The sequence below is a fragment of the Trematosphaeria pertusa genome (genome assembly GCF_010094035.1).
Source record: "Trematosphaeria pertusa strain CBS 122368 unplaced genomic scaffold BU26scaffold_5, whole genome shotgun sequence".
NCBI lineage: Eukaryota > Fungi > Ascomycota > Dothideomycetes > Pleosporales > Trematosphaeriaceae > Trematosphaeria > Trematosphaeria pertusa.
This window is the reverse complement of record NW_022987216.1, coordinates 1,779,520-1,806,610: the sequence shown is the minus strand read 5'-3', so window position 1 is coordinate 1,806,610 and position 27,091 is coordinate 1,779,520. Positions and strand designations below refer to the sequence as shown.

At 54.8% G+C, this 27,091-nt stretch overlaps 10 protein-coding genes across 10 annotated transcripts; 6 read left to right on the top strand and 4 right to left on the bottom strand.

The window, feature by feature from the left end:
• The first annotated feature begins 178 nt into the window (after positions 1-178).
• Positions 179-1,267, top strand: BU26DRAFT_278294 (uncharacterized protein). The gene has a single exon (XM_033821483.1). It carries the CDS (start codon positions 500-502, stop codon positions 1,184-1,186), a length of 687 nt encoding a protein of 228 aa, XP_033686199.1. The 5' UTR covers positions 179-499; the 3' UTR covers positions 1,187-1,267.
• Positions 1,268-2,129: 862 nt separating this feature from the next.
• On the top strand, positions 2,130-4,725 carry BU26DRAFT_278290 (uncharacterized protein). Its single transcript, XM_033821482.1, has 3 exons — positions 2,130-2,175; positions 2,408-3,410; positions 3,473-4,725. The coding sequence occupies exons 2-3, from the start codon at positions 2,550-2,552 to the stop codon at positions 4,631-4,633; spliced, it is 2,022 nt and encodes a 673-aa protein (XP_033686198.1). The 5' UTR covers positions 2,130-2,175; positions 2,408-2,549; the 3' UTR covers positions 4,634-4,725.
• Positions 4,726-5,602: 877 nt separating this feature from the next.
• On the top strand, positions 5,603-7,988 carry BU26DRAFT_517907 (uncharacterized protein). The gene has a single exon (XM_033828692.1). It carries the CDS (start codon positions 5,809-5,811, stop codon positions 7,807-7,809), a length of 2,001 nt encoding a protein of 666 aa, XP_033686197.1. The 5' UTR covers positions 5,603-5,808; the 3' UTR covers positions 7,810-7,988.
• A 177-nt stretch (positions 7,989-8,165) lies between these two features.
• Positions 8,166-11,012, top strand: BU26DRAFT_278180 (YjeF N-terminal domain-like protein). Its single transcript, XM_033821480.1, has 3 exons — positions 8,166-8,371; positions 8,424-9,102; positions 9,190-11,012. The coding sequence occupies exons 1-3, from the start codon at positions 8,248-8,250 to the stop codon at positions 10,727-10,729; spliced, it is 2,343 nt and encodes a 780-aa protein (XP_033686196.1). The 5' UTR covers positions 8,166-8,247; the 3' UTR covers positions 10,730-11,012.
• Position 11,013: 1 nt separating this feature from the next.
• Positions 11,014-12,212, top strand: BU26DRAFT_278207 (DUF1749-domain-containing protein). Its single transcript, XM_033821481.1, has 2 exons — positions 11,014-12,024; positions 12,092-12,212. Exon 1 carries the CDS (start codon positions 11,070-11,072, stop codon positions 12,021-12,023), a length of 954 nt encoding a protein of 317 aa, XP_033686195.1. The 5' UTR covers positions 11,014-11,069; the 3' UTR covers position 12,024; positions 12,092-12,212.
• A 612-nt stretch (positions 12,213-12,824) lies between these two features.
• BU26DRAFT_517905 (uncharacterized protein) lies at positions 12,825-13,848 on the bottom strand. The gene is made up of 2 exons (XM_033828691.1): positions 13,365-13,848; positions 12,825-13,258 (listed from the first exon to the last, which is right to left on the bottom strand). Exons 1-2 carry the CDS (start codon positions 13,747-13,749, stop codon positions 12,966-12,968), a joined length of 678 nt encoding a protein of 225 aa, XP_033686194.1. The 5' UTR covers positions 13,750-13,848; the 3' UTR covers positions 12,825-12,965.
• Positions 13,849-13,952: 104 nt separating this feature from the next.
• Positions 13,953-16,066, bottom strand: BU26DRAFT_517904 (uncharacterized protein). Its single transcript, XM_033828690.1, has 2 exons — positions 16,040-16,066; positions 13,953-15,984 (listed from the first exon to the last, which is right to left on the bottom strand). The coding sequence occupies exon 2, from the start codon at positions 15,884-15,886 to the stop codon at positions 14,114-14,116; it is 1,773 nt and encodes a 590-aa protein (XP_033686193.1). The 5' UTR covers positions 15,887-15,984; positions 16,040-16,066; the 3' UTR covers positions 13,953-14,113.
• A 258-nt stretch (positions 16,067-16,324) lies between these two features.
• Positions 16,325-21,630, top strand: BU26DRAFT_517902 (ankyrin). Its single transcript, XM_033828689.1, has 6 exons — positions 16,325-17,057; positions 17,106-17,179; positions 17,367-17,811; positions 17,976-18,030; positions 18,079-20,921; positions 20,982-21,630. Exons 1-6 carry the CDS (start codon positions 16,354-16,356, stop codon positions 21,133-21,135), a joined length of 4,275 nt encoding a protein of 1,424 aa, XP_033686192.1. The 5' UTR covers positions 16,325-16,353; the 3' UTR covers positions 21,136-21,630.
• Positions 21,631-21,711: 81 nt separating this feature from the next.
• On the bottom strand, positions 21,712-23,196 carry BU26DRAFT_278144 (alpha/beta-hydrolase). The gene has a single exon (XM_033821479.1). The coding sequence runs from the start codon at positions 22,927-22,929 to the stop codon at positions 21,967-21,969; it is 963 nt and encodes a 320-aa protein (XP_033686191.1). The 5' UTR covers positions 22,930-23,196; the 3' UTR covers positions 21,712-21,966.
• Positions 23,197-25,141: 1,945 nt separating this feature from the next.
• Positions 25,142-27,022, bottom strand: BU26DRAFT_517900 (uncharacterized protein). Its single transcript, XM_033828688.1, has 2 exons — positions 26,778-27,022; positions 25,142-26,728 (listed from the first exon to the last, which is right to left on the bottom strand). Exons 1-2 carry the CDS (start codon positions 26,982-26,984, stop codon positions 25,187-25,189), a joined length of 1,749 nt encoding a protein of 582 aa, XP_033686190.1. The 5' UTR covers positions 26,985-27,022; the 3' UTR covers positions 25,142-25,186.
• Positions 27,023-27,091: the final 69 nt, after the last annotated feature.

Genomic DNA, 27,091 nt, shown 5'->3' with positions numbered 1-27,091 from the left:
TACACTGGCAGATATCGGCGGACGACACGAGGTGGTGGAGGTTGCAGGACAACAGCGCTGGGGACGAAAATATAATGTATCGCTCTGGACGTTGTTTACCCAGAGTCGCGCCGTGGAGCTTGGGCATACACCCGCAAGCGTCCTAGCGTCTTTTGCTGACTCGGCAACCGCCTTGGCACTCCACGTCATCTGTCTAGTCGCGACTTCCGACCAGCATCCCAAATCCAACTTCACCGCGCATTTCCCCACACCCGCTGAGTTCCGGCCTCATAAATTTTCCAGGCCATGCGCCCTTCGCTCCGGGGCGGGTGGGCATAGTTTTTGGAGTTTGCGCCCCTCAGAACACAGCGATCCGACAAAACCGCCCAGGACGCGTCGTGTTGCGACCGCCAAGAGTTATTTCTCACGGGCAGGACGCGAGATCACGTGCCGGACTTCGTTGTTTCCAAAACACCGCCAACACTCCCTTGCGCTTTAACTGCAATATCAAGCTCCTCGAATGGTCGCCCGCACTCGTCCAGGCTGCTCGCATCGCTGTCGCGACCGCCACGGGCCTCCTCAGCGGCCGGGAGTCGCCAGCCGTCCGAAGCCCACAGCCTATCACGCTCCGCACTGCCACCGGTTTCAAACTCTCTGCCTGCAGTTCGCAGTTCCCTTGTCCTGCGCCGCCTGTGCTCCGCAATGGGCCCAAAAAGGCACCATGCTGCCTTTGCAGAGTATCTGCGGCTGCCGGCGTTGGTCATCGGTCTGTCGGTCTGTCGCTTGCAGGTGCTTTGTTCTGCCCACGCGGGCTAAGGGCCGAGGATTGGCCTCTTCACCGACAACTTCCGTGGGCGCCATGACGAGATCACGCTGCGCCCGCTCGTTTCCTACTGACTGGCCAGAAAGGCCCTCGCATCTCTCCGCACGATGGCGGCTTGCGCGCGTTGCGCGAGAGCAACCGAATGCCGATCAAGAGCCCGTCCGCTTTGAACCGGACCCATGTCTGCAGACATGCGGAACCACTACGTATGTAAAATGCGCCGGAAGTCGTTCGTCATGCAGGGTCGAAAATTCTAGTAAACCACGCAGTTTCACGCCTCTGTCGGCACACTACTCGGCCCGGAACGTACGTTGGAGCGTAGGAGAGGCGCATTTTCCTATCTTGCGTGCTGTTGAATTGTCTGCCGCAAGCAGGGAGGTATAGCTTAGTGTTCCCAATTAGACGCCCAGCGCCGCGAGTCTGCGGCCAACGAACCGCAGCGCTTCACCACCTGGGGAAACGATGGTTCTGCGTCTGCTATTATTACCAGCTCCTGGTCGCGACTTGATAATTCAGGCTTTCTGGGAGTGCGCTCCACCGCGATCAACCGCCATCATTTGTTCTCCTCCCACGGGACCGTCGCGCCCGGCCAACAGAAATGCGCAGCTCAGCTGATTGGCCACGTCTGAGAGTACTGTGTATGGAGAGCGCCTCTGGCAACTGACAATCGCTGCTTTCCGTCCCGGGTTATTTTCTCTGCATCATTTGCTTGCCCGTGGCATGGATTTGTAGGCTCTTGAGATATGCGCCGGGCAGTCTGGCCGTTTCAACCCCGAATGGAAGGCACCAACAAAGGATTCCTGAACGCTGGGCCTGCGCGGCCGGCTGTCATGCATCGTTTAGCCTCGTAGCCGTACCGTCCATCTGAAGATATCTGCTGCAAGCAGACGGCTTCAAAGAGGGTGGTCGGGTCCATGGGCGTATGCGCCCGGCCTCGCAGTCCACATTCCAGCGCCTGCGCGGGCCGGGGGTACTCATTTGACGCTGAAAATCAATTACCAATTGGCAGGCGACCGGCCACTCGTCGCAGTTTCCATGCAATTCGTGTGTGTTGAGCTCAAGCATTTACGGTGTTGGCGTAGTGTGCCTCGCGTAGATCATCAGGTCCGACTGACGAGGTCCTCAAGCCATCCCTCCTCCACCACCTTCCCACCACAGTTCCGTCGTGGGCCGCGCCACGTCCTGGGTTTCCTAGGTCCTCACGCTTCTCCTCGCACAGTCGCTCTGTTGGGTATGTACTCGAGCGCTCGTGCTGCCGCCTTCGTTCTCTGCCAGCGCTCCCACTGACCTGAGCGCTGCGACCAGTGGTGGCTACGAAACTAGAATCGCAGCGCAGCGTCAGAGCCCATCTGGCCCGCCCAAGCCCGCAGTCGGTATGTACGGCTTTCATTATGCCATGCGACCAGAACAAGACTCACGGAAGTCGCTGGCTGCCGCCCGCGCGAGCTCCAGCGATGCCATTGCCCGCCTCCCTGCGGCTCGTCCAGCGACGACGAGGGCCCGCAGCAGCCGCCCTGATTCGGCCTCGTCGGCGGCCGATGAGAGGCCATCTGCGCTTCATACTGCATCATTGAGGCCCAGTTGCTAACATCTCGCTTTGTAGAGTTGATTCCCGGTTCCCTCCTCCCGACCGCCATTCGCTCTAAGCCCTTGCGACACCGGCGGGATCGGTGTGCCGCCAACCACCACATACCGAATCCTACTGCAGAGATTCTGGGACTACAGTCCCACAAGCGGCAGGCAGGACATGCAAGTCTCGAACTTGCTCACGGAGAATCCGGCATCTGGCGCTCGACGTTCCATCGGTCCTGCTGAGGGCCTTGCGATCGGCCTACAACACAGCGCCGGGCACATCGGTGCAGGATACAACATGCATCCTCACGGAGGCGACGCAGCGATGCTAGACATTTATCCAAGCACGGAGACTGCGTCTCCCCATGATTCGCTGTCACCTACCAAGGCTTCGCATCCGAAGTATGTAAGCTTCGAGCTGCTTCTCCCGCAGTCGCCGCAGCACAGGGCCCGTCTCCCGATGCGGGTGAACATATTTCCTCATGACACGACCGATTCTATCATCACAACAGTCAAGAACTTCTACGGCTTGTACGAGCGCAGGGGCGTCGTGTTCGAGGACGGGCACGGCAACACCCTGATCGCGAGATATGAGAACTTCGCGCATAACATGGTCGTCTACGTCCGCGTTACTGCAGAAGAACCAGATGTCGACGAGTTCACCCATGGTGCTCGTCAGTCCATGTCTCCCCGGCGCCCTCGACTAGACGAAGCGTTTCAGATGCTGCCTCCATCGCTCTCTCGCGCCGTCGGACGACAGAGCCAATCTCCTCAACCTGGACGCGGCAGACGCAGTGCGTCGGCGAGCACAAACACAAAGCGCTCTCGACCTGCCGCGAAGAGTCGTGGTCCTAGTTCTCATGGCAGTTTTGCGGACCTTAACGGAGACACCAATGCCTATAGCGATAGTGATGGTGGTGACGCTTCTGTTACCAGCTCGCGCCGCTCAAGAAAGGAGCAAGTCGCCAGTGCGGAGATCAGCGTCGATAACATCGTTGAAGGAGGCCGTCGCAAGCGCGCCAAATTTGACAGCTCTGTGAGTATTGTCTGCGTGAGAACCACGATATGCGGCATCTAACATCCTCTTCCTCGCAGGAGCTCCCCCTATTCGTGCCTCCTCAAGTCCCTATGACTGCTTCACTCTCGTCCGTTTCGCCGCAGAGGCGCATCAGCAGCAACCAAGGGGCCTCGCCCTATTCGCTCAACAACCAGCAGACCTTTGCGTACTCGCATCCTCTGCCGTCTCCTCAAAGCTATGGTCAAGTCGATAACTCCTATCTTCAGGGGTTGGCTACGCCATATTCGGCTTCGAATGGCCCAGCGCAGGGATACCGCTCTCGCACACGTGGCTCGGCCCAATACGGTCCATATCGCCAATCCGGCAACACTGGAGGCATCTTGCCAACACCAGACCCCACCCTTGGCAGTATCAGTGTCATTTCTGATGAGGACGTTGCTCGTCAGCTAATGCGACTGGGCGATGCGTCCAACTTTTCCACACACGGGCGCACATCTACCTCCACGCTTGACGATGCATTGAGCGGCAAGGCCGAGGCAGCATCCTCCAGTGAAGAGAGCGATGATGGTAGCGAGGACGAGCAAGGGCTTCCACCTATGCCATTCAGCATGGCACGTGCTAATGGCGTCAATGGAGACCTAAGCCGGGGTTACGACAGCGGTGACAGCAGCGGCGAGGAGTACGAGGACAACCGAGATGACTCCTTCAAAGGTGAAAGCGATGAGATCGTTCCTGATGAGCACGGCGATCAGCTGGAACAGCATGGCGCAATGAAAGCCCGCTCCTCCGTCTCGAGCAAATCCGGCAAACCTAGCAAACCGCGTGCGCTCGTAAAGGCTAAGGGCAAGACCGCCAAACCGCCTATGTCCCCGACATCCCTTCCTCCTCAGTCGCGCAAAACCTCGAGTGCCTCGATTAACGGCCAACATCAGCTGGGTGTTGACGAGGAGGATCTGTCGACTAAACCACGCTGCCAGCGATGCCGCAAGAGCAAGAAGGGCTGCGATCGCCAGCGTCCCTGCGGACGGTGTAAAGATGCTGGCATCGGCATTGAAGGATGCATCAGCGAGGACGAGGGCAACGGTAGAAAAGGACGATATGGGCGCCACATGGGTGTCCCAGTCAAGAAAATGCCAATGGACCCTCCTCCGTCGCACGATCAGGGGGTTCCGACCGGGATCACGCACCACTTCGCCATCCCCAGCGGCACGATCGAGAAAGGCAAGAAGCGAAAGAGGTAAAGGGTTATGCTCGCCTTCCTATCTCTGCAACCTTTATCGACGTCTCTCGCACTCCCTAAGCCCATATACCTGTGGGCTTGCCATATCTCACCTTTGCGCCAGTTGTCCCCTCATCTCGATGTCTTGGAGTAGTATGGGAGTCTTTTCGCGGAGCAAGATCCTACAAGTTACGATGCTTCGATTTTCATCTCCTATCTCTTTTGTTATCTGAGATTGCTGTTAGTGCGCCATTTCGTTGATCTCCCTGGAGTTCATGAGTATGAGCAATCTTGGATAGCGCTGCAGGGAGGCACTCTTCCGTTCCGCTCCTTCCTCTACCCCAAAAGTATTCTTTGGCGTTCCCTAATCTACCACGCCTGAGAGATGGACGATGATGGCGACGCCCCATGAGGGCGGGTTGCTGGTCTTAAATTGCTCAACCGTTTCTCTCCCCGGCTCTTGAATTTGGGAGGGCGCGATGGTAGGGCCTGGGGTTAGACGGGTGGTTGGCTATGGTGGTCATGGTATTTCTTTATTGCTTCGGCTTATCGCCTTACGGGTGTTTGGGACAATAGCGACCTTTAGTTTACGATATTGAATGACTAGCCCTAGCGGAAGACGTTGGCGTGTAACAGTTCCTGGTGATAGGTGACACTGGGGGGTTTGCTAGCTGATTACCCAGGTAAGGTAGGACATGGTGTCGCCTTCAGGGAAACATGGTAGTACCAGAGCAAACATGCCTCTGACGACCTTCGCGACTCTAGATACGTTTCTTCCAAGGTTAGTTAGCCAGTAGTTCCTGGTAGCCTTCCAAGGTCGTTCATTGACCAGTAACGGTGACTACTATTTTGGGCGTTGGTCGCGTTAAGCGATCCAGTAACGGCTTGGTGGCTTGGGTTTGGTGGGGCCGTGGCTGCCTCGAATCATTGCCCAATCATGAGCGAGGGTGGCTGTGCCTGACTTTTCGACCTTCTGTACCACCTGTCGCATCGCGCAAGGCCTCGAATCCTGCGCCGTCACCGGTGCCGTATTACCACTTCCCAGCCCACTTGTGCTGCAACGCTTCACCACGGAGGATGCCAGGCTGTGCCCCGACGCTTGGGGCCGCTTCCTCCTTCCCTCCCCTTCTCCTTAACACTTCTCCGCTCATCAAGCAGCACGGTAGCCTCTAGATCCTGCTGCTCTCCTCGTTCGACATGGCTGAACCAGCTTCGTCAATCAAGTCGCGCATTGCGGCGCTGAACATCGAGCAGGTCCACGCGCCCTCGCCTGGGAGTCGCCCCGCGTACAGCTATGAGCAAGCAACGACGCCGAAGAAGAAGCCACCCCCGCCACCTCCTCCTGCCCCAGGCCAGCGACCGCCGGTTCAACAGAGACAGCAGACTGTGAACAACCCTCCTATCTTCAGCAATGCGCCAACATCAGCGAGGTATTTGGGAAACCAGCCGGCGCCTGCGAAGCCCGACACGCCGAAGATATCGCCCGCACTTCCTCCTCGGCCGCCCCCTCGAAGCGATTCGAAGCAACCCCCCAGCTTGCCGCCCCGCAAGTCCTCCGAGAATACTCCCAGTCTACCGCCCCGCAAATCTTCCGAGTACAGCATAAGAAGACGAGACTCTACAGAATCTATAGCTACGGTATCTTCGGGGATATCGTCGCTTTCTCTAGGTTCCGCGAAAACGGCGTTCAGCAATGCCACGTCGAACGGTGGGCAGCTCCATCAAGTACGAGCGCCAGCCTATGATCCCTCCAAGCTACCCCCGCTGCCACCGAAAAAGGCGCCTGAGGATCCTAAGCAGAGCAAAGCGACCTTGAAAGCCATGAAGTCAACCACAGACGTGCTCGCAAGCAGATCGTTACCGCCCCAGCTACCATCTCGGCCACCACTACCTACACGGCCAGAATCCAAGGCGAAGGACCATGTTCAGCCAGAAAAGCGTCAGATACTACCCCCGCCGCGGCGCTCAGCTCTCGACTTTGGAATGAACAAGTCCACTGAGTTGCCTCCTTCCATTCCCACTAGTCGACCGTCGGCTGATTCTTCTCCTTCTCCTGACCCAGGTGCACCTCCGCCTATTCCATTAGCGTCTCGCCCGAATTTGGATGCTATTATGGCCTCGAAACCCAAGCTGGGCGCTACGGCGGCTTGCCTCAAGTGCCGTGACTTCTCCGCTCCTGACAGCCATGCTGCCCGATTCTCTCGTAATAACCTCCCGTCTTCGGACGTAGGCTGGCTTGCATCTCAGCTGACTTCGTCTTTCCCATCACCCACCGACAAGGCACGAGCTATCTTTGTCTGGCTGCATCACAACGTCGACTATGACACGCACTCCTTCTTTAGCGGGACCATCTCTCCTTCTACACCAGAACGGACGATCACAACGGGACTGGCTGTGTGTGAAGGCTACGCCGGCCTTTTTGCGGCTCTAGCGCTCAAAGCTGGCTTGGAAGCCGTCGTAGTTTCGGGGCATGGAAAGGGCTTCGGCCATTCGGCCCTCAAACCCGGCGATCCCCTTCCTGCGTTCAGTTGTGGTCATGCGTGGAATGCTGTACGGATTGATAATGGGGAGTGGAAGCTGATCGATGCTTGTTGGGGGGCTGGAAGCCTTGGATGTGGCAATACCTATTCGAGGCATTTCACGCCTTCCCAATTCACAATGGATAACAACGATTTCGGCTACTCACATTACCCCGCAGATCAGTCGCACTTGTTCCGGACGGATGGTCGTATCATGACCTGGGAAGAGTATGTCATGGATGACATGGGCGGACGAGTCCAAATCTACGGAGACCCAGACGACCATGGCCTTGGAGTCCGCACTTTCCAACCGGCGATGAGACACCTCAAGGTCCATGACCCGCACGATGCACCCGTCGTTCGGTTCCAGTTCGCCACCGTATGTCCGCACTGGAATCATGAGAGAAACGGAAAGGGGAAGCCGTACATCTTTACCCTCCATGTGGGTGGCAGGGATGGCAGGAACTCTCAGCACCTCCCCTTCAATACGGACGGCAAGGTCTGGTGGTTGGACGTTAACCGCATTGAGCTCGGCTGCATGGGTCAGAAGGTCAGCCTCATGGCTGTCATTGAGTTTGACGGTCGCGATGGTAGAGGCCTGACCATGTCGCAGTATAAGGCAAGGGTAGGGAGATGTGCTATGAAATGGAGTAGTGTTGCAATGTGGGAACTGGTTTAATGCATGGACACGGGACATATGGATACCCTAAGACCGGACTGGATTATTGGTCTGCATAATTGCGATTTGAGTGGCCATGGTATTTGCATTGGGATTCTGTTCTTTATATCAAGACAACCACATTGAGCGAACGTCAGCGTCAGACCAAATAGTCGCGCTAATGTCAAACAAATATGCCCAAATCTTAGGCGCCCTCCAGCTTCGTGGAACAATTTTTTTTTTGTTTCTTACTGAGAGAAAACGCTCGGAGCTTCACATGCCGAACAGCCCCGGATCCTGTGCGATTACGAGACCACGTGACTGTGGCTTGGCGCGATTGGAGAGCTCAAACTTCCCAAGCATTAGACATCCTGCAACGCGCCTCTCACCTGGCTCAACACGTCCACCGTCCGAGCCAAGTATGCTTTCTGCAGGCTTCTGAATCATCAGTCAACTATCATGGCATCTTCAGGCCTTCTTGGAATTTCAGTCAGCGTCACACTGCAACACCCGCCGAACACGGTCGTGGAAGGTCTCGTCGCAAATGTCAACCCGCAGACGGCAACCCTGACGCTCCAAGATGGTATGACGAGGCTAGAACTCCATACAGAATGGCTTACTGACATGCCATCTAGTTCACTTCCCGGCTTCTGGGCATCGCCTGAATAGCTACAACGTGGAGGGGCATGCCATTGCCGATATCAAAGTCAATACAGCCGCAGCTCAGACACGGCAACATAACCCGCCTCCACTCCACCCGCAAGCATCGTACCATCAATATACCGCCAGTCAGATCTCGCAAGGCCCTCCAAGCATCCGCTCAGCGCCACAGCCCTTCGTTGACCCCGCGATCCTCAGCATGGGCAAGAGGGCCACCGCCCCTTCCGCGCATCTGTCCATTGCTGCCCCGCCCCAAGAAGCACCAGCTACGCCGATAAAACCTATATCTTCCGCCGCTGTCGGACCTCTGCCGACCAATACCTCGCCCTTTGTCGGTGTTGCGAAAGAACGGAATTTGCGGAAGCCAAGCGCAGCAACTCTTGAGGGGCCATTCTCATCTCTGGACATAGCAGATGCAGAAGCGCAGGAGAGCGACGAAAACAAGACTGTAGAGCCCGTTGCCCGCAGGACGAGTATCACGAAGACCCGCACTGGAAAGCCCATGGACGAGCCCATCGTCCAACCTGCCGCAAAGAACGAGGAGGGTTACAAGCGCACCAGGCGCGGAGGGAAAGCGCGCAAGAAGGAGGTTGCTGCGCAGGAGAGGCGCAATGGAGCACATGTCCATTCCTCCCCGGATGCTACCCGTAAAACGTATGTCTTTTCCTTCTTTTTAACACTCAATCGTAGACGCGAAGATGCAAGCGAAACACTTCGGGCAAAGAAGCTTACCTTGAGCAGGAAGGGCAATGGCTGGAGGCAGACGCCCATGCTTCAGGACGCTGAGTATTCACAAGCTCGGACACCAGGTGTTATCGGCGGCAGGGTCGGGTTGGAAGCAGCGCATGCCTCGAACCGCAAGACGCGGCGCCAGAGGGCACTTGAAGCGAACAATGGGTGGGCAACAGAAGATGCAACTGACATCCAAGATATGCCCGAATTTGATTTTGCCGAAAATCTCTCCAAGTTCGACAAGCGCACAGTATTCGATCAGATCAGGAACGAAGATACGACCGCTGACGAAGATCGACTGGTCAGCTTCAACCGTCTAGCGCGGCCGGGAACGCATGGCGGCAAGAATCTGCACCCTACCGAGAACGTGCTCGATGGGCGACGCCTGAAGAGCACGTCGAACTCAAGTACAGATGACGACATGTCAGACGTTGGCAGCGGACGCAATTCCCGAAGAGCAATGTCGCGGGCTTCAATCAAGCGGATCCCAACAAGACAGAGCAGTGGCGTTCAGGGCGATATTGAAACACAAAGTCATTCTGGAGGCACGAATCTCATGGCTCGGACCAATCGAACCTATCTTAATCGACAATACGCGTCTTCCTCTCATGCTACTGGTAGCCCGAAGCCTGGCCGGATCACGACGCCTCCAGACTCCCCACTTCTCGAGGCCGTATCGAGATCTTGCCTACGTTTAGTCTCTAGCAACCGTAAATGCCATACCATTACCCCTGGCGGCATGCTTGCAGTCGAAGAGATCGCTGAGGTGGACTTCGGGCTCACGGAAGATATCATGGCAGAGAATGCAGGTCGTGGCATAGCAGAGGTTGCGCTATCAGCTATCAACCCCGGCGGTCGACGGTTAGCCCGCGATAATCCCAATGCACGTCCCGTCATAGTGGTTTTAGCAGGCAATCATCGTGGCGGAGCCAGAGCGATAGCTGCCGCTAGACAGCTACACGCTAGAGGCCCGAAAGTCATGGTTGCCCTCCTTGGCTTCGAGCGAAACGCAGACTGGGATCGAGACGTCCGGCGCCAAGTAGAGCTGTTCAAAAAGCTCGGAGGCTCAGTTCGTGCCTGGCATGACACCGAGGACGCTTTGAAGAGGTTACAAGCACCACCTGAGCTCATTATCGACGCGTTGCTCGGCCGACACAAAGAGTTCGATGCTCTAGGAGACGAAGACAGGCGAACGGTTCTAACGATCGTTGGTTGGGCGAACAAGTCCCGCGCTGCTGTTCTCGCCGTCGAGACGCCGTCGGGCGTAGGCGGCTCCACCGGTGAAGTTGCAATCCTGGAAGGCGAGCCCCTCGAGGTCAGAGCGAAATACATCGTGTGCCTGGGTGCGCCGAAGAGTGGATTGCTCAAAGCACTACACAATGGTGCGGGACGTGAACCGCAATGGCTTATCTGGGTCGTCGATATTGGAGTCAATCGGCCATGGAGAAATGCGGGAATTGGCGGTGGGAAGGGGATCAAGTTCGGCGAGCACTGGGTCGTTCAGGCACAGTACTCCGAAGAGACGGAAGGCGATGGCCTTAGGGGTTAGAAGGATGGGGATGGACTCTGTACAAGTCGACTCTTTCGCATTGCGCGGGCGTTTTGTTATTGGATCACGGTGGATCCCGGATGGGAAATTTGGCACCAGCTTGAACGTCATAGCGAGGGCCCCCTTTAGAAGCTGCACATGGCGCAGCAAAAGCATGCAGACTCTCAATGCTAACTTGTCTTTGCGGTCTGCTGCGGTCTGCTGCGGACCAAAGCGAGCGGAACTGTCCCGCTCGCTAAAGCTTGGCCAGCTCTGATAAGATAAGAGCCGAACTTCGGACCACGGTTTAGACGACGATGCGTCCGCATCTTGAATTGAAGCATTCGCCATATCCACGAACATGGCTCAACCCGGCACGCTCCACCGCTACACACCCCGCCTCGTCGCCTTCGAGCACGCACCCCCGCGCGCTGCATCAGCGCCCGAACCGCTCAACACGCTCCTCTGGATCGGCGGCCTAGGTGACGGACTCCTCACAGTGCGCTACCCGACTGCAATCGCAGCCTCACTACCGCCGAACTGGCGTCTCGCCGAGGTCCTACTCTCCTCTTCCTACAAAGGCTGGGGCACCGGATCTCTCAAGCGCGATGCGCGCGAACTCGGCGACTGCGTGAGGTATTTCAAAGAGGAGGCGAGGAAGGGAGGGAAAGTCGTGCTTATGGGACATTCGACGGGCTGTCAGGATATCATGGAGTATCTTGTCGGCGCGGGCTGTGAGGGGAGGAACGCAGTGGAGGGCGTGGTGTTGCAGGGCGGTGTTAGTGATCGCGAGGCATGGGCCAACATGCAGAGGGATGATGAGGGGATGAGGAAGGGGTTGGAGGATGTAATGGAAATGGCGGAGAAGATGGTAAAGGAGGGGAAGGAGAGGGAGGTGCTGCCGCGCGAGGGGAATGTGGTTACTGAGACATTGGGGGCGCCGGTAACGGCGTATAGGACGCATAGTTTGCTTGCGAAGGGCGGCGACGATGATTATTTCTCCAGCGACCTGCCGGATACAACGCTCGCCGGCACGTTCGGAAGGATTCCTGAGACGACCCCGGTGATGTTTCTCCTTGGTGGAGAAGATCCATATGTTCTGGCTTCCGTCGATAAAGAGGGATTGTTGAAGCGGTTTGCGGATGCTATAAGGACAGGGGGTGGGGTGGTAGATGATAAGAATGGTGGGGTGTTGCAGGGGGCGCATCATAATCTAAATGATGATCCCGCGGAGGTGGCGCAGGATCTGGTGAAGAGAGTGGTGGGGTATTTGAAGGGGCTTGAGAGTGAGTTGGATGCGCCTTCAAGGCTATGAAGTTAGTGTTCTTGCTGCTACGCTGCGATGGGATATAGCATATGCTTACACGCTCGGTGGTTGGGAAGATACAAAAAGGAGAGACTGGTCTAGCAGCTACCGCCATCGGCCCTGAAAGAATTGCTTGGCTTCTGTAGTGCCACGCTTTGCATTCAGGAGGTGCAGCTGCTAGTCTCCTCGAGGATTTCATCGAGATTCAGGAGCCGAAGAGAACGGCACCGGCTACTTCGGGGAAGAAGTGGACCCACAGAGGGAAACGTGCAGGACAAAGACAGACGGCTAAGTCTGAGAAGCAGAACCGGGGGACCGTATGCACTGCCATGCAGCTAGACAGATGTCGTTCTCTTCGATCAAGGTCCCCACGTTCTTCATCAATTGCGACGGCCTGTTCGGCATCCAGCGACAGTACAAAACCTCGACCCCAAAGGTGTCTTTAACGTACCTAGAGCTCCAGCCAACCCAGAACGCCTCGGAGCCATTTCTCGACGCTGATGATGGTAGGGAGCAGGAACCACGATTCGCCGCTCTCCGCGAATTGGAGAGCTCGAACAAGAGAGCGGAGCGGCGTCACGAGAAGACGAACAAGGAGTCAATGAGCAGGGTATATTTGAAGGTTAAACAGAACGCACCTGGCCAGCAAGGCAACACTAGCGGTATGAAGTCGGCATATTCATGAAGGATGTAGATCTAGATGTTGGGAATGAGAACGTGGCGGCTGTGTCTGCTAAGGGGAGAGGGTTGAGTCGAGGTCTTCGGCTTTGGGTGGCACAGTGCCGCTAAAAGGCACAATCTGGACGGATGGGCTTTACGGTTTGCGATACGCAACCGCGAGGTTTGATTGTCGTGGAGTAATGGGCGCATTTGAATGTACATCGGAGCCTTACTAGATATATCCTCTCCTCTCTAATCCGTCTCATCCCCACCCCCTCCTTCAATGCACTCCTAATGGCACGCCCGGCTCCACCTCCTCAATCTAAAATAATTCCACGGCAGGGGCGCCGCAAATCCTGCTCCCACACTCAGCACAGCCGCCATCCAAAACTTTGGATCATTAAGCACCACAAGCCCGCCGGTGAGATGATAATCCACCACGTTCTCTGCTCCCTCCATGGCTAGCATAGATACCAGGCTCATGCCAAGCGCGGTTTTGAAAGCCATGGGCCAGGGGAGCCGATCTTTGGAGAGGTGGAGAAGTACGGTTTCTAGGATGAGCGAAGTGGAGATGCCGGATGCCACTGAGAGACGGTGTGTTAGCAACTGTTCATGTCCGCTGCTTCGGGGTGGACTCTTCTCTTTGGATGCTTTCAGAGATGGACAGCTGCCCCCTTCCACGCAACTTACTTGACACGCCCATGATAGTCAACATCCCTAACTCCGGGAAATAACTCTGCAATATCCACATTGCGGAAAAATCGCCAACGGTGCATCCCACGAGACAGCGAAATGTATTGACGCCAGCTCTTTTCCAACTAGGCCGGTGCGTCCAAAAGGCGAGTTGGAATGGAGATGGTGGCTCGGCTGGGTTGTGTAGCTTGGTGGTTCCACCGACTTCGTGCTCATGACACGGGCGAGATTGAGACTTTGCCCGGCTTTTTGGTGAGGAAGTTGAGTTGCATGCATATGCGCCGGATGTTTGCGAAAAGGAATAGAGATGGGAGGGGATTCGCCAAGAGGATGATGGCCGGGATACATGTTGGATGGTAAGGAGACGTGGTAGGCGATTCATGATGAACGGCAGCGGGAATGCAATGCGCTCGCTCGACGAGCTAAGGAAAGCGAAAAAGTAAAGATTGTAGGAATAAAAGGGATGGAAAAGTTATTGTCAAGGCTTGCGCCGCAGAAGCCGCGCAGGGACTCCTTACGTACAGCACGTATTTTGGTAGCGCGAAAACACCTCGTCTTCGGCTCGATCCGGAAATAGCTAGCATCGCAGACCCGTCGAGCCAATGCAACATATCTGAACTGCTCCAGGCCCATTTCTGCATCCTAGACTTGGGGGCGTCCAAAATTTATAGCCTGGGCGCGGGTGGACGAAATGAAGAAGCCAGTCCTGATCAGTGCTAGTGCGGATCAAGGTTCGCCATTGCCCATTACGCGTTACATTGACTCAACTGCAGCACCACAGCATCCCAAAACTCCTCATTCCTGCCATTAGCATCCAATCCTCTCAGAAGCTTGGTGACGACCTTTGCATAGATGGCTCCCATGTCTGGCTTCAACTTCCTCGCCTGCGTCAGGAGGTATTCACGCCACGCCTCCCGTCCCTCCTCCCCTCCAAACTGCCGCCCACAACTCTGTCTCAAGTCTGCTAAGGACCGCCATCTTCCAATCTCTAGTAGTACGCATCCCAGCTGATACTGGTCGAATTCTTTCCGATATCGTGCTTCCCCGCTGGAGCTGTCTCGGTCGACCTTGAACCAATCCGGATGTTGATACAGTTCCAGCTCCGAGCCGGACGAAATAACTGTTTCGGTCTTTTGCCCGCGCTGCGCTGGCCTCGAATATTCCCAACCCATCAGATAAGGCATTGTGATTGATGTTTGCCGGGAGATGAAGACTACATTTTCTGGACGAAGGCCTTTGTGCAGCCAGCCACAATTATGGATCGAGAGTAAAGTTCCCGCGAGTCCCGATGCCAGGCGGAATCGGTCACCTAAGGGAGGCCTCAAGTCTTCGTGTTTGAGCGTCTTGTTCTCCTCGTCTCGTACAGCTGGAAGCATCTCGGCGAGCGTTCGCACGGCAATGTCCGGGTTGTTCTTCATAATGGCAGGCATCTGGTAAACGACGCCGATCCAGTGCTCCGGGATACTGATCGCATTTAGACGGTTATGCTCGAAAAAGCCATATGACTTGAGGACATTGTGCAGGAAGGTCGGCGGGAAATTGAGCATGCCCACGACGTCGCTCATGCGGAGTCTCATTTCGTTCCTGTCAATGAGAGACAGGTCATACCGCTTCCACTCGACCAGCACTCGTTCCTCTTTTCCGTCGCTAATAAGCGTCATCCTTGTTCTCTCCGGCTTTTCCTCCAAGGTTAGCTGGGCGAGACCCTTAAGGCGAGACGCCTCCAATTGTCGCCTGAACTTCTGCTCTTGACTCTCTTCAGCCAACTGGAGTACGAGTCGCTGCGCGTCTTGCTCCTGCCGCATCCTGTCATCAATCGCCTCATTGATCGCTTTATGCTGCTGCCGAGCGGTTCCAGCCTCATCTGGTCCTGGCTCTGCGACTGGTCCAGAATAGTCTCCCCTACTCGCGACTGCTTCATAAAGAAGTATTCGGAGCCGCTGCGACGTTTGCTTGTATAAAACATCGTTACATCTCTCAAGACCTTCTACCGCATGTCTGAATTTCTCCTTGTCTCTCATAGCCCAGAGGATCTTCTTCGGACGGCTGGTCCGTTGCAAGGCTTCCTTCCGCCTCTTTTGCTCCAGTTCAGTCCGCGAGACGCGGATGGATTGCTCTGGGGTGATGAATTTATCAATCACAGAGCTATGAGTAGCTAATCTATAATATCTAGTCGGCAGTTCGCTTATAGCAACGGCGCCATACTGTGCGACGATTCTGTTGGCACTTTCGAGATACTCTTTGGTTGAGAGCAGTCGTTTGTCTATGATCTCGGCGAATACCTCGGGCATGGAGTTTAACTCGCTAAAGTTCGGTCTCTCGTCGTCTCGAAGAACAAGTCGGTGGGTGCGTCCCCAAATCCAAAGTCGACTCTCAGCCTCGAGAATGCGGTCTTCTAAATCGGCAACATCATTTCCCATGTTTCTCATGCTCTTCAAGCATGCAGAGACGACCCTGTACGCATGAAGACATGTTTGGATACCGCTGATGAGGCCTGTTGCAAGCGATACTGGCTCCATTCTGGAGGCTTCTTCGATATATCCACCACAATCCGGCCTATCTGCTGAAGGCCTTCAGGTCTAGCTTCACTAATCTCAAGCGGAGACTGTATACCGCGCTATACGGTCAGCCTTTTGTTCAGCCTAACGCTCGGGATGAAATTGGAATCATACATGGTCCGTTGCTTAACGTTCGTGGAGAAGGGTGCCGGCAAGGTCAGACACGGGCACTTAGACCTTTAAGGATCCGCCAGAAACCGCTATGGCCTGATCAGAGCTGCGACGTTCTTTTCGTCAAAACATTGATATTGATCAGGAGAGACCAGGCTGTTGGTGCCTAGTCCAGCGTGGTGTGGCTTGACCAGGTCTAGCGAGCCGCATCTAGTCAGCTGACAATAATGCAGGTCATCGTCTACAGTCCTGGAGTCGATAAAATAGCCTGGCTCACCCATTCTACATGCAAAGATCATTCTCGACTTTCTTATACGATGGATTCGTTTCTGTGTGCCGACGATACAGCAACGGGGGATTCTTGGGTCGCCGCTACATCAACCCAGCAGACTGAGGATGATCAGCCCCGTCGATCAACGGAAGTGAAAGAGAAAGACGCAGATCTCCTCAGCCTGATCGATCTTGAAGCTTTCGTCAAACTGCAGTACTCCACCGTAGGTCCTGTGGGAACTTCGGCCAACCTTGGATCGCCAGGCGACTATCTCAACTCCTTGGTTATCCGTACCGGTGGTTCATTCTCTGTGCGCAGAGTGCCGTACTCCTCATTTTATCACCCCATCGATATCTGGGATGAACCTCAAGGGCAGCGTAAGCCCTTCGTAGTCGTCAAACAGCCTCTTTCCGGCAGCAAAGGGAGAGAAGGCGGATTGCGGAACCCGGAAGACCCAAAAAGGCTACACTCGGTTCTCCTCGAGCTCAAGGTACTGTATCATGAAGCGATACGTAATCATCCGAACATCGTTAGATTGCACCATTTCATGTGGGACACACAGGATCGGACAGATTCCATTGCGCCGTCCTTGGTCTTGGAATATGCAGAGCTCGGCACTCTGGCCGACTTCCAAGGTGCTGGGAGAGTCTCATTCCACGCGAGCTTGAAGAAGCAGTTTTGCCTTGACGTCGCTCGCGGGCTTTATTTTCTGCACGAATGTGGCATTGTTCACGGGGACGTTAAGAGCGAGTGAGTCTGTTCTTTCAATCAATCAATCAATCCCGCTAACCGCAAAAGAAATATTCTTGTCTTCCTAGAGCCACAGAAAGGGAGACGTGCGAATGGATACCGGGCAAAGGTGTCAGATTTTGGTACGTCTTCCCGCATTACTATTCTGTTCGCAGTTTCCGCACTTTAACCATGACACCGCGGGAAGTGTCGACGCAAAAATCAGTTGTGGTGCAAAGTTCCATCGGTCGTGTTCCTCCGTCGATCTGCTGCTGGCAACAAGTCTTTCACTGCCAAATTACCGAAGTAACAGTGCTGACATCCAACTAGGTTCCGCACTCATCGAGGTGTTTCCAAGTTCCGATGCTCCGGCGAGAGTACTTCCCGGTCAGACGGCGCCGTGGGAAGCCCCAGAAGCCCTTAACAAAGCGCCGCTCGATCCGTTAGGACTGCGTCGTACAGATATCTATTCCTATGGTCTCATGGTATGGCGCATAATGTGCAACGGCAGACGCCCACACAAACGGACGACGTCCGCTGGGGATTTCCCATATGTACTCTCCGAAGACGAGTTCGAGCGCGTCAAGTTCACAGGGGATGTACTACTTGCGCTGGCTAACGACTCTCTAAACGATCGCTGCCCAGGTGACGTCGACAAAGAGTATACTGGGTCAATCTTCAAGGAGACCATTCGGTTCAATCCGGCGTTAAGGGTATCATCTTTCGGAGAGATTATTGCGCTTCTAGACTGCCCTTCCCACTCTCGGCCAAAACAGTAAGCCCCCATTTTATCTCATTAGTCCGTCGCCTATACCTCATGTCGAATGGCTCCGCCAGTTCAACCCACTAAAATCTGGGGCGCACTACGCTTCGTCATCCAGCGCCTTCAAGAGCAATCACAACCACCTTTTCAAACTCATTGATTCTGACTCGCTTCAGGGATATCAAGCCTGTCCAGCTTCGCAGAGGAGAGTTTGGCATATGGTGCACCAAGGTGAGCAGGTTAGCGGGAAATATATATCTTCGGCTAATTTTTCGCTAGCTTCCAACCTATATGTACTTCCTTCGAACCGCTCCCGTTGGCTTTAGAAGCCTTATTTGCACTCAACTGGCACAATTGTCCAAGAATGAAGACGACCGCTTCAGGGCCCGAGCGCTTCTTGCCTCCGGTATCTGCCACCTTCAAGAACTCCATCCCGAGTTTAACATAGATGCCGGAGTGCGGTTGCTAGCCGAATCGGCAGAAATGGGCGACGCGTCTGCTCAAAGCTTGCTGGCCTGCCTCAGAGTCCAGGACGCCCGATACCCCTGGAACGACTGGCTGGTGAATGCCATTCGAAATGGTTCCGTTAACGCAGCTATGCAACTGCAAAAGGCGAACCCGACTCTTTTCGAAGCCGAACTTTCAAGAATGAAGTCGGACAGGAATACTGTCGCTCGCCAGATTGCACAGCATCCGGAAACTCTAAGGGATACCAACAGCATCCAACTCATCCATACACTAGATCAGTATTCCCAGGATATGCTATTCCGGAAGGGTGTCCAGGCTTGTCATTGGGCGGCATTTCTAGGGCATCTGGACGAGTGTGTTAATGCGGATGAGCTTAAAGCGCAAGTGCACTCCATATCCTCCCTGAAGGAGACTCCTCTGCACTATGCTGCTATCAGCGCAAACATCGAAGCCGCTACCTTCCTCCTACATTATGGCGCAGATGTCAATGCCCGCACCAAGTTCGGAGCTACACCACTGCACTATGCCCTTCTTTGTCTCTCACCAAAGGGCATGGTGGAACTCCTCCTCACGAATGGCGCTGATGCTAATGTTCTGTCGGAAAGCTCCTTGAGCGATCAGCCTAAACGAGCGGACTGCTTCCGTCTCGGCGTTGGCTCGCCTCTTCATTTTGCAGTTCTTTTCGAGGATGTCGACCTCGTGGCGTTACTATTACACGCTGGCGCGAACCCGAATCTCAAGAATGCGGCGGGTGTAACGCCGTTGCAATATGCACTCCAGGCGCGCGATCTGCGTATGCTTGAGTTGATGCTGCCATTTACGATACAAGATGAAGCCAGCCTACCTGATATCCACAATCTCTATCCCTTCCTCACAGGGTATTTCCTGACGCCTTTGCAAAAGCTGGTATACTGGCGCGGAAATCCCATGGCGTACCTACTCGATGCCATTGAGCTTCTGGAAAGACATGGTCTCTACATCGATGATCGGGGTATGCTCTCCTGGGCACTGGATTCCGATAATGCCGACATCGCTGATTTCTACATTACGAAACTCGGCCTTGATACGGGCAGAACGGTCCAGCCGTGGCGCACTCTCCCGTATAATCATGGCCCCGAAGACGTATCAGTGGAAGTGTACTACTACGACCTCCCTACCATGCTGGCCGTCGTAGCATTGGCCTGCGGCACTGCGGTGGTCAAAGTCGTCGCTAAGTACATTCAGGGACCTTTGCCACCATGGGGAAACCAGGGGTGGCCATATCTAACATGTGTTGCGAACCGCAAGTCTACCTCGCCGTCAGAAGCCATGGCAATCATCGACACGCTCCTTGAATGCGGTGCCCGCTTCGACGTCCTTGACATCTCCGGTCACGGCCCTCTACACAGTGCTACCGCGAGCAATAACCACGAAATACTGGACGTTCTCCTCGCTCGCGATCCCTCCATTGACGATGTACGCGCTGCTTTCGAGCTCTGCATCCACAAGAGCCATTCCCGTGCGGCCTCCACAATGATCTACTCTATCCTCAGCAAGTGTCCGCAAGTCCTGCTGACGCCTCTACAAGACTTATCTCGCCCATTCAGCAGCACAACGGCGCCTGCTGGCCCTAATCTGAACTATCTGAAGATGTTGGCTGGTGCACAGGAGTACACCAGAGATGAGGTGCTTAATGAGTACATTCTCCGTTCTGTCATTGCCGCGTTGAAGGATATGGGGCGGGAAGGCTTACAAGCGCTGAGCGATCGAGTGCAGCAGAATACAGCAAACAACTGTAGTCCGCTGCACGAAGCTGCGCGGACGGGCAACAAGCGTGCTGCGACTATTATGGTAGAGCAGGGCGCTGATATTAACGGCTATGTGGCGAACCATCTGGAGCAATTACTAGGCCCTCCTCCACCGGAGTTCGACAACTGCCAGGTTCTCGAAGATCCATTCCTTCAGGCAATCCAAGCGGGTCCAACGCCGCTCGACTGCGCACTCAACCGCGACTGGTTCCTGACGCTATTCCGCTACATTGGCAAGTACCAAACCACGGTTCGGGATCTCTTCTACGCCGGCGGAACGTACCTAGAGCAAGCGGCATATGACCGTCGAACACAGGATGTGGTGCAGTACCTGCGGAGCACAGACGCGAAGACGAAATGGGAGCTCTTTAGTGTCCCGCAACCGCCGCCTACATCCCAGCAATCGCGGAACACGGCATCGCATCGGCAGAAGTACATCGATTCCACAACGGTGCAGCCTTCTTCAGACACGGAGACCCAGATCTTTAAGTTTTTCGGCAAGGCATCGGCACTTCCTGTTGCTAACATGATGATGGCGCGGTGTCCAGATTTGATTATGAAGGTGGATACTAAACGGACATGCTTCTCTACGCTCTTTATCGAAGCTTCTGCGCGCTTCGAACAATTATTCGCAAGACACTGGACGGAGGAAGAGAGCGAACTCAAGCTCGCCCTTGAAGAAGTGTCCAAACAATATCACGCCTGGAGCGAAAAGCATGGTGCCGCGCAGGGCCTTCTCAATCCCATAGCGGATTTTCCGTTCCAGAGTCTAGTCCTAGCCGCTGCCCTGCGGTTCTGTCTCGCCGAAATCAGTGCTGCGTTGGGACATATGAAGGAACTTCTGGAGCTGAAGCCAAGGCCGGTGTAGTAAGTCTAGTCTTGTCTAATGGTTAAAAGGGGCCTTGCTGATGTATATGTGTTCGGCAGTTTCCAGCAGCGCGGTAGGGAGCTTGCGACTGATTTTAGACGCGTCATCCAGGTTCTTGTTGAAGAAGATGTGGATTTATTGGAACTGAATCGGAGGGCCGTGGAGGAGGTTGAGACGAAGCTCGGGATGAAGATTGAAGAGATGCAATTGTAACGGAAGATTTGGAGTAGCGAAAATGCCGGGCTGTGGCACTTGGTGATGTGACCGTCTACGCCGCTTCCCACTATCACCATCTCGGTACCCTGCCGGCGTGGAACGAATGCGGGCTTCTTCCAGGCTCCGACACATGCGGATGAAAGCAACCCGTTTTGGGAGTATAGGAAGAGATGGCGTGAGAAGATCATGAAGAGACATTGCGGCTTACGCCGAGTCGTTCCTGGCAGAACGGAGGAGATGTTGAAAAGAAATGTAGACACCATCAGACATGACTTTCCAACACAAATCTTGTTTAGGTCTAGGCCGGACACTAACGTATGTTGACGGAGAAGTCAAGTAACAGGAAGAGGATCTTGGAAGTAAACGCTCCTAAAAACAGACGAGTCTATTGCCGCATACTGTGCGTCCTCTAGGTACCGAAAACTATGTAAATCTTCTTGCTTATACTACGGTAATTGCGTAGTGAGGCATGAGCGAAGTAATTACAATTAGGTTCTTATTCGCCTGCGTATATCCAAGCACGTCGAGTCCGAATAGCTTTGGTGAGTTCGAATAGCAAAGGTTTATAATTATCTCAGCATTATATAACTAACTAATGTCTAGTATTCCTAAGAGGATATTATAAGTACGATTAAATGCTATGTACTATCATGCAACTCCCTCGAAATTACTTTTTGCCTTTCATAGTGACAAGCACCCGTGCGATCGGAGCACCCCGCAAAAGCTGCGAGAAGAGGTCTCGCTGTTTAGTGAAAGGGCGTCGAACCTCTATGAATGAGTGGGGTTATTGTATGTACATTCCCAGCGACATCCAAACCTTCTCATGTTCTACGCCTCCGCACTTTCCCGAAATATCTCCTCAGAGTGGTCCTTCCAAATGGTGAAATGCGTCTTCCCTTCTAGAACTCTCAACCTGCCCCCGCCCAATCGTTCGTCTATCCACTGCGCCATCTTCACTGGCGCGTGAGTGTCCTGGTCCCCATGCACCAACCACACCTTCTCGCTATCCACTTCCTTCAAGTCGAATCCCCAATCCGTTGCGAGCACAGCTCCGTCCTGCATACACCCCGCAGTGCCCTGTCTGAAAGCCTCAAGGAGTGCTGCGACGGAATCGTCGAGATGGAAGTCGCTGTCGCTATCATTACTAATGAGCGCTTTTTCTTCCGGGGTTTTGCACTGGTCCTCCAGCACGCGCTTCAGGCGCGAGGGGTCTCTTGTGCGGTAGGGGAAGATAATGGAGGGCAGGAGAAGATAGCGAGCCACAAGCTTCAGACACCATGGCGTTATGCCCATCAAGCGCCAAGAGAGATACGGCACTGTGTCTGGCAAAGCTTCCATGGGCCCGATTCCGCATACGACAGTTGTGCCGCGAAGTCTCTCTTTAGGAATGAAACGCGCGCATGCTAGGGCGAACGGTCCACCTCCACTGGCCCCTAGTACGCTGAACCGCCTGATTCCAAGATGATCCGCCAGGCTCACCACATCTTCAGGCCAGTCGGTGAGCCCTCTGTCGGCGAGCGTGGAAAGTCCACAGCCGGGCCGGTCGATGGTAATGAGGCGGGCACCGATCTTTTTGCAGATCCTGTCCCAGCCACGGCCCACAATGCGGCACCCTGGAAGGCCATGGAACATGAAGATTACGGGATCGGACGGGATTGTGGAGCCGTAGGTTGCGAAGCCAAGGGTGCGCGTGTCGGGGAGGGTCAAAGTTTGACATTCCTCGGGTTTGAGTACGAGTTTGGAAGGGTCTGGAGGCGATGAAGGGCCAGAGCTATCATAAAACCCAAACATCTGGAAGCTTTGGTGTGTAGAATGAGGACCAGATAATGGAAGCCGGTAGAACGACTTGCGATTCGGGACCTGTCCACGACGGGCTAACAAAGCAATAGGATCGATGAAATACACACATCGAGCTTTCGGGGAGATTCTCAACTGGTATTTAAGTCAGAGAACGTTAAATTCCCGGCCTGTACGCTGGCTTAGGCTGACGCCAAGGAAGGGAGTGGCATCGCAGTCGGCTACCCGGAACGCCGTTATGCGATGCTCCGATCCAGCACGTGACGTCGGTATATTTCCCCTTTCGGTTCATTGGAGCTCCCAGCACATCGTTCTGTTGCACTCAATTTTAGTCCTGTTCCACGAGAGTGTGCTCAGCCCTTCTGTAATGCGCAAGACCCTTGGGAGTAAGAGTGTAGAAAGAAAGGAAGAGCGGTGTTAGATGCATTTATACCCTTCCCGTCCCGCTCGTCATGTAGCACACGAACATCCAAAACCTCGACTTCAGTCGGAAAGCCTATCTGTACACCCCGAGCAGCTGTCTTACATATGCACAATCGGGCAAGACTTACAAATTCGATACACCACCAAAATGCCCCTGTAACACCCCCCAAATTGCTCCCGTATCATATCCATATATCATACACCACCTCCTTCGCCCCCGCCCAACCACCCCTTCAGCCTCTCCACAAACTCCCTTTTCGCCTCCTCTCTCCGTTCTCTCTGTCTCTTCTTTATCACTCCCTCTTCTCTGATTCTCTCGCTCCTTGCCAAACTAACATACTTTCTAACCGGTACGCCCGCCTTCCCTTCCAACTCCTCGTTCCCGTTCAGTCCTACACTCCGGCTTCTAAACCTCACTCTGACACGCCGCAGCCTCGCCTTCCTATTCGCCACGAGCCGTATAGTTTCAGTGATTTTGCGCGAGGACGTGCGGGAAGGAAGACGCACGCGGCGGCCGCCGCGATGCTCCGAAGCAAACGGACGAACCAACGCTTCATCACCACCTACCAGAATGCGTCGGAATACAGGACCCTCAGCGCGCGCGTCATACCGTAATTTTACCCCTTCAACAACCGTACGGATCTTCGCATTCGTCCTAGAACCTTTTCCCTCCAACGCCCGTCTGAGCGCCGCGTTCCTACTCGCCTCTCTTTTTTCCTCGACGCTCAATCTCGACAGCTTCTCCTGCCTCTGCGCGGGTGCAGAGAGTTGGAGGCTTCTTGAACCGAAGTTCTCGTTCTCCATGTCGTGGAGACGTCGTCGGACGGTATGTTTGCTGGTCCCTTCTCTGTTGTAGAACAGATCAGCGCTGAAGCCGCGCAGGCTCACGAGTTTCTTCTCCAGCGGGACGATCGACCCCGCTAGCGGATGCGGATATTTGTGCCGCTGCCGGCTAAGGATCATACTCCCTAGGCGCCAGCGAAGCGATACATGAAGGTTGTAGACATCGATGGCAGAGTTGTTCGTGGCGTGAGCGAGTCGCGCTCTTAGGCTAATGATACCCAGGATCCGGGCAAACCTTGCCTTTAGTTGTTCGACAATGGAGGTGATATATTCGACGCGTGCGAGCAGACGGTCAAAGACATTCGCCGTGATGCGCTCGAGAATGATTTGGAACTCCTGCTGCAGGGCGTAGAGCCGTGCGTCGTTCTGATCGGCTTGCCTGTCAATTCTGCGAATCGCTCGCCTAGTTCGTCGCGCGACCTCCTCTCCCATCTCTCCCTGGAGATTAGATTTATAATCCACGATACGCTTGCCTTGCAAATCCAGCAGACTTTGTTGACGATTCTGGATTCTGATACTGCGCATGAGCAACCGATACTCCTCAGTCAGACGTTGAACCGTTTTCTGCGTCTGGCGGAGTTTGTCTGCGCAGTACATGGCTTCATTCCTGGCGACCTTGTAGTAACGGATTGGTGCGGAGATCTGCTCCCCTCGTGATTGCGGGAAGACTCGCAAATCGCGTCGCAGATTCGGATCGCGTTCGTCATGGGAAGTGCGGATGGGGCCCGCTGTCTTGATAAATGTCTCCTGGATGGGTGCGTTTTGTGCTTCCCTTGTTGGTTGGTCAAGGCGAGGCATATCTTCCAAGCGTGGAAGACATAGAATTGATGGGGCATCCTTGCCATATAGTCTCCTAACCTTTGCACTGTCAGCACACTGCCAACAGACACAGGCTTAGATACGTGCTTACTAGAGCGCTGTGGTAAGGAACATAGCGGGACTCAAGGGAACCATACATTAACTATCGAAGCATTAGAACACTCATTTACATATTCTCCTCCGGACCACCTACATCCTCTTCTGGACCCTCCTCCCCGGACGCTAGATTGACAGCCGAGAAGCGAGAGAAGGGTACATCGACTATTGTCGACCCAATGCGAGAGAATGAGTCCCCCGATTCCAACTTGAATCGACGATCGAGAGTCATACCTCCTTCTGTCAAAGCCCCGAAGCAGTCCCTGAAGACGAAAACCTCGTTTGATTTGGAAACATCATGCTGACTTGACCCCATCGGAAGCGCGTCTGCCGTGCTTGGAATTGTACCGAGTTCCCAACCCCACGGCATTGCTGATTCCGTTGACGCGTTGAGCTCACCTGCTTCCGCTTGGGTGGTTGTCGGTGAAATGAAGAACTGTATAGAGTCTCCATCGTGTGCGACTTGCTGAAGCGCGGCTGAGAGGTCACCTGGGCCGTCAAATAAATCGGTGTCTCCTTGCATGACAGACGGGCCAAACCTTTCGGTAGTAGCAACTGGATCCAATGAGAGCAAGCCGGCCTTCTTTCCCCAACCCCCACCGCCACTCAAAACGCGATGCAGACGGGCACCAGCTGCCAGCGCGGTTGGCACTAGATCGTTCCAGAGAGGTGGATCTCGCTGCCAAAGGGCCTCCCAGAGTTCCTTCTGGGTCAACGAAGGACCAGAAACCCCTTCAACTCGTAAACGCCCGAGCATCCGACGTGTCTTCTGTAGAACGGGACTCAGTGTCTCCTTGGGGATCACCAGTGCCCATACCGACGCTGCTTGCGACGGCTCTCCTCGGCAGGTGAAGTACTGCGGAACGACCTGCTCTAGCTCCTCCGACGCGGTGACACTCTTGCCACCAGCATCAATGACCCGGCGAAGGATATTCCCCATGCTTGCATCCACACGGCGGGGCATCGTCAGCGGCACCAAAGGGATCGCGAGCGCGGTGACGCATTGTGTGGTGGATCCGCCCGGGTGTATCTTGATGCCGTGATGCGTGATACTCTGCTTCGACTTTAGTGTGAGGTCCTTGGCGCCCTTGCCCTTCTCCCATGTGGAGAAGGTCATGGTGGTTGGCAAGCCCGTCTGAAACACGGTATTCGCGACCGGAAGCCGCAGAGTGTCCCCAAAGTACCCGTTAGGTTCCCAATCTGCTGAAGATATGAAACTGATCGCGGCCTTGTCATCTGCTATAGGGGACGAAGATGAGACGGAATCGGAGAAGCGGAGGGTTGTGTATGCCATTCCTTCGTGCCCTGTCTCCAACACTGGAGGCTGCCTTGTCCGCTGAGGTGCTCCATTTTGAAGGGCTTCAATGTTCGTGATTGGACTCGGTGTTGGCAGCTTGTCAACGACAGCACATAGCGCGTGTATCCTGGCATATGGGAGCTTCTCACGTGCGATTATATGCTTGTAAGCCCGGCGGAGCGCTTTATGGAGGAATGTCTCGTCATCGAGGAGCCACGGGGCGAACGTGGGCGTAACAAAAAAGACGGCGAAGCGGTCCCTGCTGAGGCGGCGCCGGTCGACGGGCTCGATGTGTGCGACGAGATCCTCAGGTTGCTGCGGGGGATTAGTTTCCCACTACGAATGCTCGCTGTGCAATCCTCACAGTGTCTACTACAGAACTGGGTATGATTATAGCGCTGTTGGACGTGCTCAACTTGAGAGTCGTGTCATCTTGCTTCGAATCTTGCGCGTATGAGCGCCGAGCGCAGTCTCGCGCGCATCGTGGAGGGCGTTGGACGCGGGGCAGGACAGCGATGGCACAAGGAGGAGCCCGCAAGACGTGACAAGGCCGCGCGACCCAAGGAGGCATGAGTGGGAGCTCAATTGACCATGATGCTCCTCGCTAGCTGCATGGTGGTCACGAAGTCACCACCCGCTCCAGAGGCTTGAACTTTGCGCCAAGGAACCGCGCTGACT